This window comes from Barbatula barbatula (genome assembly GCF_947034865.1).
Source record: "Barbatula barbatula genome assembly, chromosome: 11".
Lineage (NCBI taxonomy): Eukaryota > Metazoa > Chordata > Actinopteri > Cypriniformes > Nemacheilidae > Barbatula > Barbatula barbatula.
Window position 1 is genome coordinate 18801944 of NC_136774.1, and position 16785 is coordinate 18818728.

The 16785-nt window shown below is 40.0% G+C and overlaps 2 protein-coding genes across 5 annotated transcripts in view; both read left to right on the top strand.

Annotated features, from left to right (window-relative positions):
* Positions 1 to 4832, top strand: part of abl2 (c-abl oncogene 2, non-receptor tyrosine kinase) — a 24331-nt gene extending 19499 nt beyond the window's left edge. For both annotated transcript variants that reach the window (XM_079466643.1, XM_079466644.1), the window contains exon 11: positions 292 to 4832. In XM_079466643.1, the coding sequence (XP_079322769.1) occupies positions 292 to 1979 (1688 nt within the window). In that variant the 3' untranslated portion in view covers positions 1980 to 4832. The remainder of the gene's footprint in view (positions 1 to 291) is intronic.
* A 517-nt stretch (positions 4833 to 5349) lies between these two features.
* fnbp1l (formin binding protein 1-like) overlaps positions 5350 to 16785 on the top strand; it is a 38203-nt gene continuing 26767 nt past the window's right edge. Inside the window, exon 1 of one of the 3 annotated variants that reach the window (XM_079466652.1) lies at positions 5350 to 5572. In XM_079466652.1, the coding sequence (XP_079322778.1) occupies positions 5549 to 5572 (24 nt within the window). In that variant the 5' untranslated portion in view covers positions 5350 to 5548. The remainder of the gene's footprint in view (positions 5573 to 16785) is intronic. The other 2 variants (XM_079466651.1, XM_079466650.1) reach the window with 2 other exon arrangements.

The following is a 16785-nucleotide window of genomic DNA, read 5'->3' on the forward strand; positions in this document are numbered from 1 at the left end:
TAAGTTACAAGGAGGGTACGCTGCACAATTACAGAGATGCCTGACAGGTCTAAAATCTAACTACAGTTTACGTAACTTTTATTTCTACTGTAATCCATTAAACAATTCATCTTGACAATCAATACATTTTCATTCCAACTATCAACCTGGTACAGTTTGTAAACGCATGTTTAAGATCAATGCACTTTATATGTGTGTTTGATTGTGGCAAATGTTATTTAAGAGAATACAGAGTTTAGCTTTTTGCTGTTTTTTTGCTGAACCATGGTTCTGTTGTTCCCTTATGTTCAGGTCTTGCAGCATCACTGTTTGCCGGTGATGGGCGATCCAGCAGCTCACCAGCCCTGCCACGTAAACAACGGGATAAATCCCCCTCTAGCCTGTTGGAAGACTCCCAGGACACCTTTACCCGTGACCGCAAAGCTGGCTTCTTCAGTTCTTTCATGAAGAAAAAGTCTACGTCCTCTTCCTCCCCTCAACAGCAACAAAACCTTCCCATGCCTCCCAAGAGGAGCAGCTCTTTCCGGGAGATGGAGACCCAGCCTCATAAAAAGTATGAGCCCACAGCAGGGTTTGGGGGCCCTCCTTTGCCTCAGAATGATGGCTTGAGTTTTTCGCCATCCCATGGAGAGGGGAACCATGTGCAGTCTCGCTGCTGTGGAGCCACTTTTGGGCAAAAGCCCTCCGGTTCCAACTCTAGTGCAACTTCTGGTCAAGTGGGAGGCAGCAGTAGCTGGGGAAGCTTGGCAGGCTTTTTCACCCCTCGCCTTATCAAAAAGACATTGGGATTGCGGACTGGTAAACCCTCTGGCGTAGACGAAGGGGGTGGAACCAAGCCTTTCCCTCGTTCCAATTCAACTTCCTCCATGTCTGCCGGATTACCGGACTTGGAGCGCATGGCGTTGACGTTGCCAAGAAATCGCAGTAAACCTCCACTAGAGCGCACGGCTTCCACCACATCACAGCCGGAGAACGGTGCGGCACGACCTTCAGACGCAATCCTAAGGAAGCTTGATGAAGGTACGGCGCAGATACGCGATCGTCCCAAAGCCAAACTCTTGCCGCGTGGGGTTGCAGGTGGGACAGGCGGAGTGAGAGCTCCAGGAGTAGGGGGAGAGGCTGAAATTAAAGACGGAAATGATGACCGACCGGGATGGTCGTCTCCGTCGAAAACCTCCACACTTGGGTCAGTCAATCTACACAATCACAAAGTTCCAGTGCTCATCTCACCCACCCTAAAGCACAGCTCTGCTGACGCGCACCAGGTCGGCGTGGACTCTCAGGGCAACCGATTCAAACTGCTGTCCGACAGTGGAGATCGCGACCGGCCTCGACTGGTAAAGCCCAAATGTGCACCCCCTCCACCACCCATGCTACGCTCCCTTCAGCACGCCTACAGTGCTGACGCTGCCGATGAAGCGCTCCGGTCGACGGAGTTCATTGAAACCAACGGAGATGGACTCAAAAGGTCAGGGAGGGAAGCAAGAGGGGCACGTCCATCCATCCCACCACCACAAGTGCCTCCAGCCCCCACAGTGCCCTCTAGCAATAACACCACGCAGACTAAGATGGCCAACGGTGCTTCTAGTGGGCCGGGCCCCACCTCCGCCAAACCTACTCTTAGACGGACTCGACAGCAGGCGGAACGGATCCCCCTGGCGAAGATTAGCAAGGAGGCTCTTTTGGAATGTGCCGAATGCTTGAGTAGTGCCATTCAAGGCAGCACTGAGCTCTCCTCCAGCAGCCAAGTCTTGGATGTGGGACATCAGCTTTTGGACTACTGCTCCGGCTATGTTGACTGCATCCCGCAGATGCGGAATAAGTTTGCCTTTCGTGAGGCTGTGGGGAAACTAGAGTTAAGTCTGCAGGAGCTTCGGGCTTCCTCTTCGGGAGGGGGATTAGGGGGACCCGGGTCCAGCCCCGCCCTTGATAATTTGCACACCTGCATTAAAGAAATCAGCGATGTTGTGCAAAGGTAGCCCCTGGGTCCACTGTAGCTACACCCCCCGAGACTTATTTCCCCAAAGTCATAGTTTTATTTCAATGTTTGGGGGACAGAGATGAATCTCTCAGAAGTACCTCAGAAACGACTACGAACACTCCTTTTATTGTTTACAGGTGACTTTCTCGTTGAAAATGCCAGATGGGATCAGAATTCTTTGTATATAAGCTTTTTGTCATCGCCAGCATTTGTCATCACGCGGTTTTGTTTTAGGCCAATTTACATTGTAACTGTTTTATCTTGGTATGACAGAACTTATTTTCACAAGCCGACAGGAAGCACAAGGGAGGTTGACTACAAACTTCACTCATCCATTTAGTTTTAAGTTATTCGAGAAAATTTGAAGATTCCCATCAATCCATTTTTTTACATCTGACTCACAATAACTGGATACAGTGTCAGTGACAATGCAAAAAATATTGCCTTGTTTTAAAAACGTTCATTGTTTTTGCTTTTAAATGATATTGCCTGTTCAGAGTATACAGTTACAGAATGTGGCACACAAACACGTCATCTCTATGCACATTTACACTACAGGTGCTTCACTACAAATCCCTTGTCATTTTTTTCAGTTTGATTATATTTATCAATGCTGAAGCATTTGATATCCAATGGTAATTATGTAAATCTGTGCATTATTATTATCATTAGTGGTTTACTGTGTCATTGTGGTGATTTGGCCTTTTATATCTGCGCCCTTGGGATTATTTCCCCCAAACAGCCAGATATAACAAATCCTGTTCTTCATGTATAAGTGCTAAATAAGATATGCTGTGGAAGCAGTGACATGGTTTGTGGAAAATCGGAATTCGTTTAGTGACTGGAACACGGATTGCAAATACATGTTGCCAAGTCTTTTAACACAAACTGCATTTTCTTCAGCACATTAATCTCTAACTTTATTTTGCTTTAACTTCCGAATGTCTTCATTTCTAAACTTGAATTTTAAATTATTTTCTATTGAAAGCACAGTCATATTAATAATATTGTAGATAGAGCATATTATTTTATGCCCACATGACGGCCTGCTCATGGTGAGGAGGGGTTTGATGTGCGGAATCTGGGCTCCCTTGTGTGCATCTACATTATGAATGTATTCATTTGTCCAAAACAGGAATGTTGTCTTTTTGTATGTTTTCCATAATGTTTCATCACACCGTTCAAACTTTACTGTCTTTAAAAAACATTACAGTTCTTCAGGACACAAACAGTTACACATGTTGATTCTGTATTCATAACTGATAGATTTATATTACAAATCGCGTTGAGATTGTTGCGGGTGCCCTGCAATGTCATGATGAAAATGTTTTGTACTGATTACACTGGAGCACATTTATAAAGCATATGTTTTAATTGCCTTAATTCAGTATCTAAGGTATGTAATATGAAATATTTGTTTGCCATATATCTTGATGGTTATGTTTTAATGTGGCGGAAAAGCATATTCAGAAGTTTAGTGCAGTTTCTTGTCACAACTCGCAAAACAGTTATTTGCCTGCATCAACTTAAACGTTTGTGTTGCCATTCATCTGCCAGTGTTTTCCGATATTACATGGTGCCTTTGGAGAGATATTTAATGTTTTGTGCACTGCTCACTCATGATAAAGAGCTGTTGTAAATATGTTTTGCTTTCAGATATTCGGTATCAATTTTAGGGTGGCAAAGGGGAATTCTCAAGACTTTATTGTTATCTACCCTGTTCTGACATATATGAGGTGTCCAACTTGAAGAGGAAAAAGTGCAATGATCTGTCCTTTATTAAGACAGTGCTTGAAGTCCGGTCTCATTTTACTGAAAGAGCTCCTGAATTTGTTCTGTTTTGTCAGGAATAGCAGCAAAGAAACAAATGTGTTTAATGTGTGATTTAGCTTTTTGAACACTACAGGTCTTTCTATTCCATTTATTGCTGTATGTGTTTGAACATTTGCAAAAAGGGGAGAAAGGATTAATGTCTAAAAATGTGTCTGCTTCATAAACTAGTTTCACGCGGTTGTCAGGGAGCGTTTAACTTTAAGCCTTTTAGTAAAACAGCATAGCGTTATTTCTTTTTTTTATAAAGATGTTTGGCCAACATTCACTTGGTATCATGAATTTACTGCGATTGTAACCAGTGCTGCACTGTTGTCACCACAATCCATTCAATTTGTCTCTGTTTTACATCTCCGTTGCATATAGTCACAGATTTTTTATTGGTAAAAATACATTTTATACGAGTAACCGAACCTGTTCTGAGAGGTTGTGCTTTGCAGAAATGTTTGATTGTATCTTGTTACAATGTCACGACAGTACAAACATTTCGAGAGAACCATTATGTTCTATAGCTTATGCTTAATGAGCCAAAAAAGGGCCTCTAAGCTGCAACCTATTGTACTGTATGTCTCACAGGCATATCCTTCACACTTCAGAACTATACAATTTTCATTTGAATTACCCAAATATGTCTTTTTTTTGTTTTATACTTTTGTTTGTCACTTTTATTAAATTTTCGGTTTATTTATTGATCTACTTTTTATGTTGAATCCTAGAACTCGCATTCTCTGCAGGCTGTCTTTTTGTAAGGTCAGATTTCAAGTGCTGAAGAAATTTATATACCAAAGGCCACCTCTCTTGTCCTTCAAGTGCAATGAAAATAAAACACTCGTAATTTTGAATATGTGAATTTAACAGGGAGTACAAAGGCAGAGGTTGATAAATTAACAGTATTTTTTCTGTTTTGTAAAAAGTATATTTTGTGTGATTCTAATTTAAAGCTCACTTTTAATAGTATATTACTGTGAAGTCTTTCCTCAATGTTACACTTGATGTAAATAATGAATAAAGAAAACTGTTGAAACATATTCATTGGTTTGTTTGCTTTGTTTTATTAAAAAGCATGTTTTTTTATTTTCCCAATAATTTACAGACCTAAATGAACCCACTGTTTTTACTCTTAACCATTGCCAGTATTTTGATGACTCCGCTAAAGTGGCTCATACATGGAGACATGATATAAAATAATCAGTTAATGAATATTAAAGAGATGACACTTGACTGGCAAGTGGGTGCTAAAAAACGCATTATTTACTAGCACTTGCCTGTTTGTTCAGTTCATTGCAGAAGCAACCCGATCTCAAAAAAACGTATCTTTAAAAAAATGTTAGAAAAAGGCAAGGAACATTTTGTTTCAAGCCTTGAAGTATAACATGATAATTGTGACAATTATTATATGAATACAATTAAATGCAACGCAAACTATTAGACTATTTACACGAAAAGGCTTTTGGCACAAAGTGTTCAGTTACAAGTAGATACTCAAAATCGCCACTAACATAGTCTGGCAGCTAGAGGGCGATATTGGACGCGTCTTTCCACTTCCCGGCGGCGAAGGCGCATTGTACGTGTCGGAAATGGGAAAACCCTGAGCCGTGAGATTTTCGCCGCTAGCTTCACTGTAGTAAAAAAGGGTTACGACAGACGACGGCGGTGCGAGGGAAGGACGCGCAACCCTGGAGTTTTAAACAGAGGAGACGTTAGTTGTCGGAGTTTTCCCCTTTACAACAGAACGCTATGAGTTGGGGAACGGATCTTTGGGTAAGCGCACTTTTGCCGTTTCCATACCCCCGTGGCCTTTTGTTCACTGGCAAAGAACTCATGGCAAATTTTGGCATGACTTCAGCAAAGGTGTCCTGGTAAAGCTGTCTGTGTGCGGGATATGTCCTGCTGGTTCACTGTGACGATTCCCGTTTACCGCCAATAACAACGCGAGATGTCGATACATTGTAACATTGTTCGCTGTGTAGAATATATCAGTTTTAAACGTACAATCCGCGTGACGTTTCCTTCGATTATAGTGACATACCGAAATCGGATTAAATCTGTCTCAATGTTTCACACCCAGTTTCGATCACTGCGAGGTGGGGAGGGAATCACCCTTAACTCGTTTTTTCCGCACATGCGAGTTGTTGTTATAGATAAATGTATACGCGTTGTTATAAAGTTTAAGCAAAAAGGTATCGTTTATCAAAATCTCCCGGTGTCTGGAATCCGTTTCCATTGTTGCTTAACCGCAACAGAGACAATGCCGAAGACTACCATCATGCGGTACAAGGTTGACCTGAGATTTAGCCCCATGTGTGGACATGTTGTTTAGATTGAACTTTAAATCGGTCTTGCCTTTGTTAGGCTTTGTCGCGATCCGTCTCTGCGGCTGGGTCGTTTCTTGAAAACATGTCTGCGGATCTTTTATTGTTGGGGTTTCAAGTTTGTCTGTCGTGTTCCACAGACAAAACCGTCGGCGTAAATAATAAATGTATCGTTTTGGCATAAGCGTATCACCTATCTGTGAGGACAATGAACCAGTCGAGTAGTATGGATTGGGTACAGGCAGGGGTGTTGCCCTAAACAGATCGGGCTTCTGGACAAAAAGCAAGGGATGCATGATGTATTGGTTGTGTCTCACGAGTCATTCTAGTGGCATTTGCGTCGTTTTAGTGGTTGTACGTGTAACCACATTGCGCGTTGCCCCGATCGTTCAGATTGTCATCATAACTTAAGTTGCACATTTGTTGTTGGCGAGTTTACGGTGGCTCTCGTGACGGTGTAACTTATTGGATCTCGGATGGGCCTAACATGAGTAATAATTAGTTTGATGACTAACAGTGAATAATTCAACACATGACCGCTAGGAAGTGACCAGAATCCAAGTATTTTACTTGAGGCTGATGGTTTGATGCTGGATAGTGTCTGTTTACCTCAGATTTGGCTTGAGTTGGCTCCATTTCCTGTGCTGTAGTCCCTCATGTCATCCAAGCTGCACTCCATATGCAAAGGTCCCATTGAATGTGTTACCCTGTAGTTCATTTCTTTGTACGAGGAACATGCTGAATAATGTGTTCTTGTAGCGAGTGTCTACTCTAGTCATAAGAAATATTTTCCATCTGTAGCCTTTGCTCTGTTGAATGAAATGCAATGTGCAAGTTTATTCATCCTGGCTGTCCTCAGTTGCACTCAGCTTTGGAATAATTCATACCTTTATTAAGAGTTGTGTAAACTCTTAAAAAAAATAAAAAAATATTATGATATTAGAATTCCAAGTTGATGTCATGGGTGTGATTGAATCACAGCTTTTTAAGTGCCACTCAATTGTACCTGAATTAGGTAACAATAATAGAGTAATATTTGATCTGTACTTTTACTTGTAGTGGAGTTATATCTGATCTGTTCTTTTACTTGTAGTGGAGTAATATCTGATCTGTTCTTTTAATTGTAGTGGAGTAATATCTGATCTGTTCTTTTAATTGTAGTGGAGTTATATCTGATCTGTTCTTTTACTTGTAGTGGAGTAATATCTGATCTGTTCTTTTAATTGTATTGGAGTAATATCTGATCTGTTCTTTTAATTGTAGTGGAGTTATATCTGATCTGTTCTTTTACTTGTAGTGGAGTAATATCTGATCTGTTCTTTTAATTGTAATGGAGTTATATATGATCTGTACTTTTCCTTGTAGTGGAGTAATGTCTGATCTGTACTTTTCCTTGTAGTGGAGTAATGTCTGATCTGTACTTTTCCTTGTAGTGGAGTAATATTTGACCTGTACTTTTACTTGTAGTGGTGTAATATTTGACCTGTACTTTTACTTGTAGTGGTGTAATATTTGACCTGTACTTTTACTTGTAGTGGTGTAATATCTGATCTGTACTTTTACTTGTACTGAAGTTATATCTGATCTGTACTTTTCCTTGTAGTGGAGTAATTTCTGATCTGTACTTTTACTTGTAGTGGAGTAATATTTGACCTGTACTTTTACTTGTAGTGGAGTAATTTCTGATCTGTACTTTTACTTGTAGTGGAGTAATATTTGACCTGTACTTTTACTTGTAGTGGATTAATATTTGACTTGTAGTGGATTCATATTTGACCTGTACTTTTACTTGTAGTGGAGTAATATTTGACCAGTAGTATCTGTACTTTCACTCAAGTAAGGAAGTTGAGTACTTCGTCCACCTCTGGGTTGAAGTTCCGGAACGAACTGTTCCATTAAAATCTTGAACAACAAAGAGAAGGGGTGAAACTTAATCACACAATCGAGTACTATGACGTTAAAGCTCTGTACTGTGATTAAAACGACTTCCTTTACATTGTTCATCTCTTCCTTATATTTGTAAATTAAAATCTGTTAAATGGTCTCGAGGGAGCTTCCAGCCCAGTCTTCGTACACAACTGAATAACCTTGTGTAAGTATAGGGAACTGTCAATGTGTTTGTAAAACCTAACAAGGCTTGTATGACGATTTACTCTTTTAGAGACCAGACTGGTTAGACCTGTTTAAGAGTTTTCACTGCTTGGATTGTGTTTGTTTTGTATATGTGCTTTGTGGTCTTTTTGGTTCCAAGGTGAATTGCCCATCGCAGGTTGAGCATTTGATTTTTCAGTCGGGTTCCTTTATCAGTTTTGAGTTTGGATGTAAGGGTGAGGTCATAAGGGTGAGGTCATAAGGGTGTCCACAAGTACAGTTTGTCTTTGCATCCTGATCAGTTTTGTAAAGATTCGTCAGCTTGGAAATGTTTGTTGTAGATCAGATTATAAAGCAACGTCTGGCTGGAGTGGTTAAAAATGCAAAGCAGTTGTTTGGAGACCAGGGCTCTTGTCAAGAAAGTTCAGTTTGAGGTTATCTTAGCGGCATGTGATGTTGAGCCGATGACATGAGACTTTTTGTTTCATTTTTTTCTATTCGCTTTTTAAGTTATCTCCTGCATTATGTTTAGTTGAGCCGTGTAAGTACATTTGTTTTGCCATTTACCAATGTTTTTGTTCAGCAAACACAACGCACCACGGTTAATATGTGCAGATTACTGAGGGCTGGCAATCTGTGATACCTGGAGTTGAATCAGGTGAATTTCTGCCAGGTCATTATGAATACATGCCAACACTGCCGACGCTGCCAGTATACCAAAAGAGCTATAGACATAAACACATGCTCAGAACACAGTCGTGGGAAAGAGTGGGTCAGGAAACAATTTGCTTAAACCTTTGACCCTGCGTTTAGTATGTCATCCCAATGCTTTCTGAAGTTGATGTGTGTGAGTCAAGTTTTTCCTACATACTACATGTAGCTACATTAAGAGAACTCTTTTGAGACCAGTGCTGAAATTTTACATAAGCGTTTATTTGTTTTCTGTGGCTTTTTACCCCATCCAATCCCATGTTAATTGCAGACCTCCTGACCCATATCCAACAGAAATCTGATCCTGAACTGATGACTCTCTCTGTTTTTCTGGGTTTAGGTTGGGAATGATTACCTGGCATTACAATATTATATTGATATAAAAGTGTTGAAATGTGACTTGTTTTTAGTGTATTGTTTGTATAATTAGCAAAAGCTAATTTCTATTATTTATTAACTTGTTTTATTTGTGTAATATTTTAACTTAAAATAAGGATTTTAACCTCGCTGTTATTATGTAGCTCTTTTGAAGTGTCAAATAAAGAGTTAAATGATCAAGTCATGGATGTTGTAAATGTTGTGTAATAGCTCCTAGCACTTTTTCTACCAATAGTTTTAGAGATTTTTGAACAATTGTTCCAATTCGGCTTAATAAAACATCAAAAATATTGTTACAATATCACGATTAAACACAAGCTCTCGGTCCTGTTTGGAAGCACACACAATTGGATCTTTGTACCGTGCAAAGCTCACTCTTGGCTCGCTTTTTGGTCCCTGGCTCTCTTTGAAAGACCGACAGCTGGGTGCGAATGTCTCTCCACATCATAGAACAAAGATTAATTTAGTTTTGAGGTCAATGTTATCATAACCAAGGGAGCAATACTTATTATTCTGCAGGATCTGACTAATTGGACCATCAAACTTTTGGTCAACCAAATATTGTTAGAGAGCCGATATTTATGATTTATGATTTCATCCCAAAATATAGCTGTGTTAAGAAGTTCTCTTTTGTCCACTGACGTAACTGCAGGGGTTCTCATCATCGGAGAATTGGATTAAAAACCTGCATAGGGGACTTCATGAGGGCCAATGTCCATCGCCCAATCCTAAACCGTTTTTTTCCTTCCGTTTATACAACTCGCAGGATTTAGGGCTTGTTTTGGCTAGGGGATTTTTACTAGTCACCTGTCACATGATGTCTGGCGCCTGGATACCAAATTTGCAGGTGACCGGTCTAGTGGGATTTTCTTGCTAAATATGTTTACTGCTTACTCACTTCTTTTATATATAGTAATGAGCTGGCATAATGGAAATCTGACCTGAAGATTCCTGCAGGTTGTTGTAGCTCGCTGTAGTTTTTTTCTTATTCTAAAAATGTATTTTGAAAATGTCCTGCCGTTTTTTAAATGTAGACTTATATGATGTTATATGATAAACAAATGTCAAAAAACATGCCATGTACCCCAAAAAAAACCTTGCATTCATCTGGCAGTTTCTTTTTTTATGCTGTTTTCTCAAAAGATTTCCATTTTATTGGAGCTACTTGTGATAATGTGTAATACATTCTACACAAATCCCCTGTATAACCAGTCTGTTATGTTACCTGAAGACCGAAATGATACATGGAATAGATCAAGCCACATGGCAAGCAGAGAATCCGTTTACGTGTAATCTTTTCATAATTCATAAACGCTAGATGTGAGCATTTCAACTTCATTGTTCACGGTTCTTGAATGGGAAATTAATTCTGTTTTTGCACAGACAGGCTGGATGGGAATTGGCTGTAACTGTGTATCGAGGGTAACTGAGTTCATTGTTTACAGACAGCCTCTTTCACATTTACAGGGCCTCTCAGTCCCCTGACACATCACTCGGGCCTGTGTACAGAACGAGAGCGAGGAAACACAGGGAACCAGTCTGGTTGTGTCGGTATCTCCCACCTTTTGTAAGACGACAAGTTGTCTGGTTTATGGCCTTTGGAAATGATCCTGGAGCCTTGAGGTTGTTTCTTGGAATGGTCAGAATGTACTGGAAATGTACATTTGTTCTTTAGGGGCAGATTACATTTTTTTTTCACACGGGACGCCGCAGCGTATCAAAAGAACTCGATGTTGTTGCGGTGGCCGGTGTGATAGAGATTTGCATAAGAGAGTATGATGGTTTCCAGGGTAGTCTGATGTTATGCTCTCGTCCTCGAGCACAGTTTGCTAAATTGTCTCTGAGCTGAAATAAACGGCTGATGTGTCTTTTGTTTTTACTAGTCATGCACATCAGGTAGCAACTCATTAATCTGTGGGTTTAATCTGGCTGTCTGAATGAGTTGATCTTAGTTAAAAAACCTCTGTATTATCCAGTCTGGACAAAGGTAGTGTAAAGGAAGACAGAGACGCCAGGCCGTGTCGGAGGAGTTAATCATTGAATGGGGTAGTAAAAAAATCTCTCTGGAGAGTTTATATACCCTCTTGCTTTCTGGGTTAAAAGTGACATCATAATCATTAGTATTGATCTACATGCTTTTATTTTTAAACAGCATTCTGTCATCTTGTAATTCATGATAAAGGAACAATTCAATTTAGAAATTCATTTTGCATGACTGACAAAAAAGGTGTTTGGGTCCACGAGCATCTTTTGTTGATATATTATTAAAGGGATAGTTCACCTAAAAATAAAAATTCTGTCATCATTTGTATATCCTTCATTGTTGTTCAAACTTTATCTTTTCTGTTTAACACAAAAGATTTCTCAGTGGTGTTGTCTATACAACGAAAGTTGGATACCCACATTCTACAGAAAATCTTCTTTTGTGTTGTGTTAAAGAAATTCATACAAGTTAGAATTGACGTAAATGGCTGAGTGATGAAATAATTTTTATTTTTGGGTCAAATATCGCTTTAAGAGATGGCCTCCGTGGCTCCCAAAAAAAGATCTAAGCCTGTAATATTCCTTCTTTATCCTACCCATAATGCATTAGTAGAAGTGTGCTGTGTTTTTTGGTATGGATTATGAACACCATTTCAACGCTTATGTTTTTGGGTATGATGTACATCTTACTCCATTTGAATCCAAAGTGAAGTGGTATGTTTGACGTTTTTGCTTTGGAAGAGGTTTATTTATCTCTATAATCAGGGTTATTTCAGGACAGGAAGACATTTGGGGGAGGGTTGGGGGTCTTGATTTTCAAGCTTGTACATGACCGAAGATTCATTCTGTGTGAAATGACAGAAAGTATTTTTTAGGTTTGTTTTAATCCCAAGACCCTGATGATGGTGCTCTCAAACATGCTGTTAATGATTTCCAAATGATGTTCCCCTGTGCCGTATCTGAAAAATGAACCCCTCTACATCGACTCGCATCATTAAGTTCCAGTGAAATGCTACAGCTGTATGTTTGTAGTCTTAATAGTTTGGTACGGCTGGATTAGAATAATGTTTCTAGATAAATGTTAAACATTGGTGGAATCTTTTGTGACTGATCGTTTCCTTATTTTTTCATCTGTTGTACGTTATGCGTCGATGTCTGATTCAGCTTGATGCAGTTATGACTTTGTGTCGTTCTCATTTACTTTTTAAAGAATCAAAGTATTATGTATAGGACAGGGCTGCATTATATTGGAAAAATCTAATTTTAATAATATGAAACATTTACAATTATTGTATAAGACATTTCACATTCGTTATGGAGAAAAGAAGCCTCTCTCTCTCTCTCTCTCTCTCTCGCTCTCTCGCTCTCGCTCTCGCTCTCTCGCTCTCGCGCTCGCTTGTATCTCTCTCTCTCGCTCGCTTGTATCTCTCGCTCTCTCTCTCGCTCGCTTGTATCTCTCTCTCTCGCTCGCTTGTATCTCTCTCTCTCGCTCGCTTGTATCTCTCTCTCTCGCTCGCTTGTATCTCTCTCTCTCGCTCGCTTGTATCTCTCTCTCTCGCTCGCTTGTATCTCTCTCTCTCGCTCGCTTGTATCTCTCTCTCTCGCTCGCTTGTATCTCTCTCTCGCTTGTATCTCTCTCTCGCTCTCTCTCTCGCTCGCTTGTATCTCTCTCTCGCTTGTATCTCTCTCTCTCGCTCGCTTGTATCTCTCTCGCTCGCTTGTATCTCTCTCTCTCGCTCGCTTGTATCTCTCTCGCTCGCTTGTATCTCTCTCTCTCGCTCGCTTGTATCTCTCTCTCGCTTGTATCTCTCTCTCTCTCTCGCTTGTATCTCTCTCTCGCTTGTATCTCTCTCTCTCTCTCGCTTGTATCTCTCTCTCTCTCTCGCTTGTATCTCTCTCTCTCTCTCGCTTGTATCTCTCTCTCTCTCTCTCGCTTGTATCTCTCTCTCTCTCTCTCTCTCTCTCTCGCTTGTATCTCTCTCTCTCTCTCTCTCTCTCTCGCTTGTATCTCTCTCTCTCTCTCTCTCTCTCTCTCGCTTGTATCTCTCTCTCTCTCTCGCTTGTATCTCTCTCTCTCTCTCGCTTGTATCTCTCTCTCTCTCTCTCTCTCTCTCTCGCTTGTATCTCTCTCTCTCTCGCTTGTATCTCTCTCTCGCTTGTATCTCTCTCTCACTTGTATCTCTCTCTCGCTTGTATCTCTCTCTCGCTTGTATCTCTCTCTCGCTTGTATCTCTCTCTCGCTTGTATCTCTCTCTCTCTCTCTCGCTTGTATCTCTCTCTCGCTTGTATCTCTCTCTCGCTTGTATCTCTCTCTCTCTCTCTCTCGCTTGTATCTCTCTCTCGCTTGTATCTCTCTCTCTCTCTCTCTCTCGCTTGTATCTCTCTCTCGCTTGTATCTCTCTCTCGCTTGTATCTCTGCTGTCCCCTTTAACCCCCCAACTTTGACTATACAAAACTTTTTGAAGTGTTAATAATTCTGTTTTAGCAAAATATTGTAATTTTAAAATATCTTGCCATGTAAAATCTCTTGAAATAAAATCTCATTGGCCGTTCCAAACCCCACACAATGCAGACTGTACAATACCACACTTCTTAATATTTAATGATCATTTAAATACTTGATTAAACATGATTTGAGTTACAGTAATAACTTCATTATTAAGTTAGTGGCAAGTGAGCTTTACTCTCCTTGTCTTGCTGTAGTGGCATCAGATGTGAATGCAGGGGGCTGCTTAGTATTTGTCTGGCAGTAATACACGTTCTTTCTGGGTACAGACTATACAGAGTATCGGCTGGAGTCATCTTGCTTTGATAACAGAACCTTAAAATTGAAGAGAAATCGGCAGCAGACATTCTGCAGCTACTGGTGTGGCATGCAAACTGACATGTTGCAACGTGAATACAGGCACTCGCATGTCTTTTACAATCTCTGCAGTGAAAGTAGTGTTTGTTTGACAGGCGATAAGACTGAATGTCGTAAGTATTTTCACCAGCCAGACGTATTAACAATCGCACAACCAATGATGTGGTTTGAGGTGGGATTTTCTGTTTGTTTAACCAATGGTTCATCGCAACATATTGTGAAAGGGGTGTTTCTTAAAAAGTCCTGATGCATATCAGTTTACCATCATTCATTCTGCATCCTTCTCCAGCGAAGGAAGGACGTTTTTTTCACTCTCACCCAGCATGCATGAGGTTGAATTGATCACACGTGTTGGGATCTTGGTGCTCACAAAAGAGGATCTGTAAGAGAATTAAGTAAAGCTCATGCGAGCTGCATTCACAGTGTGATGGTCTAAACATGCTTTGCTTGTAGCTCTGTTTAGTACATACGGTGAGATGCCGTCTCCAAACACTCTATTTACACATCTACGGAAGCGCGTTCCGTTCCAAACCACATGCAAACTTCAAACCAATGAAATGCATGTGTACAAGAGTGTCCCAAACCTTTGTTTGACTACTTAAAAGAACAAGTGTGTAATCGCTTTGCCAGTTTGCCACTCGTGTTACCAAATGGAATTACAAGAACAATGACTTGAATAATTTCTGAACAGGTTTCTTGAAAAATATTATCTGTTTATTAAGATTGTTAAATTATTTGTATACAAAATCTTGAAATGACAGCAAACTAGGAGTGTAGCAAATATATCATGACGTGATGATGTGGTACAGGGTGAAAAACTAACAATAAGTATGGCGATATTATTGGCTGAGCTCCAAACATTTCACATTCGTCAACATATATGATATTTTAATGTTTCAAAATTGGTGCTTTAAAATTATTACTTTTAGGGTCTTCTTTTTAATTTAGCTTTATTTTTAGGTCTTTTCACAATTTCTATTAATTTACAAAAACAGGTGTCTTGTTCCAAAATATTGTGGTACTAATATTAGGTTGTGAACCTAGCGTTGTTCGTTGTATTGATGAAAACTGATTTTAATGGCCAGAATAGCAGAAAATGACTGTAGGGTTCCTTACCCTTTTGATAATTTGTTAATGTTTCATTAAATGTATATTATTAATTATTAATTGATTGATGTATTTAGTAAATTACACAGTATGTCATATTGTCTCAGTTGGTTTGTAGTGGTTAGAATAGAATCACACTTTCATGTGTTTGAATGTTTAACTGCATAGTGATGATTCTGTCGTTTTTCACTGCTCGGAGGGGGATTTTGTAGCGAACTTGCAAATAAAGCAGGCCTTAGTGCAACGTATAAACATTGTGAGAGTCTGCAGTAACTGTGCCGAATACCGTCATAAAAGTGTGTGTCAGTCATGAGTCACAAAGTAATGAACCAGCTCCCTTTTTACACGCATACACAATTGTGTTTCCTCCAGACTGGCATGTCTTTAAAGTCCTTTAATCTCGATCAACAGACTGTAGTTGAGACTTTCCTCGGGGTATTGAGGGGTGTAACTGTGGGGTTTAAGGGGTTGTAGGTGTTTTTAGGTTTCTTTTAACAAGCCCTCACCGGCAGTCCGATGAAAGATTGCAACACTCGTCTGAGGTGTTGACCGCCTCAGAAAAAGTGTGACTTCACTGAAGATGAAATATGACAGGTATGTCCGGAGAGCTTGGTGTGGCCTACTATTTTCTATTCTTTGAACTCCTGTTATCATAGCAAAACACTGACTGTTGTAAGATATAAGCTTCAAAGAATAGAAACTGAAACCTGTCACATTTTTCAGCCTCATGTCATCCTCACAGATGTTACGTACTGATAATGAAAGTTAACGTTTTTTCAATCTCAGATTCTTAGTTCTTGAAGTCATGACTCGTCCATATTTAATTGACTCCCAGGACATGTCCTTTCTAAACAAATGCTTCATCACAGCATTCCGGATAGGCGTGCACTACTTCAAGGACTCTGCTTTTCATTGGGACTGATTCATGGCAATTTCCTGTGTGAAATATAACCAGAAAGCATGTGACTCTTATTTCTGCCAGTAATTTTGTGAATACGCAGAAGGCTCAGGTTATATCACCTCATGTAGACTCACTAGAGCAATAAACTAAGTGACTAAAATGGGATTAAAACTCTTTTGTAACACATGGTTGTTTGTGTAGTCATGCTTAAATAGATGTTTTTATACAAGTAATTGATTAGCGATGGGTCAGGTGTAGTTATTCAGAAACAGACTAGTCAGAAGTTAGCGGGGCTTGAGCGTGGGAGCACGTTCTGTGTGAAAGAAATCTGATTTCTTAAGATAAAACTACAAACTAGTTGTTCACCCACCACCTAGTTGCAGATCTCAACCCCTTAGTTTTACACATTTCTAGAATGAAGTGGTTTCTTAGTTCGCAATGTGCTTGAATGAGTCCGAGAAGGATTTTAATTGGCACGTTACCGATGACATAACACTTTATTTCAAAATCTCTGCTTAAGGTCTAAGCTGTGGTTACCATGGTGACCAGTCGCTTCAGGAACAAGATCAGAAGGCTGTCTTCTACAAAGTAGCCGTCAGCTTGACTTGTATACAGCAACAGGCAAACT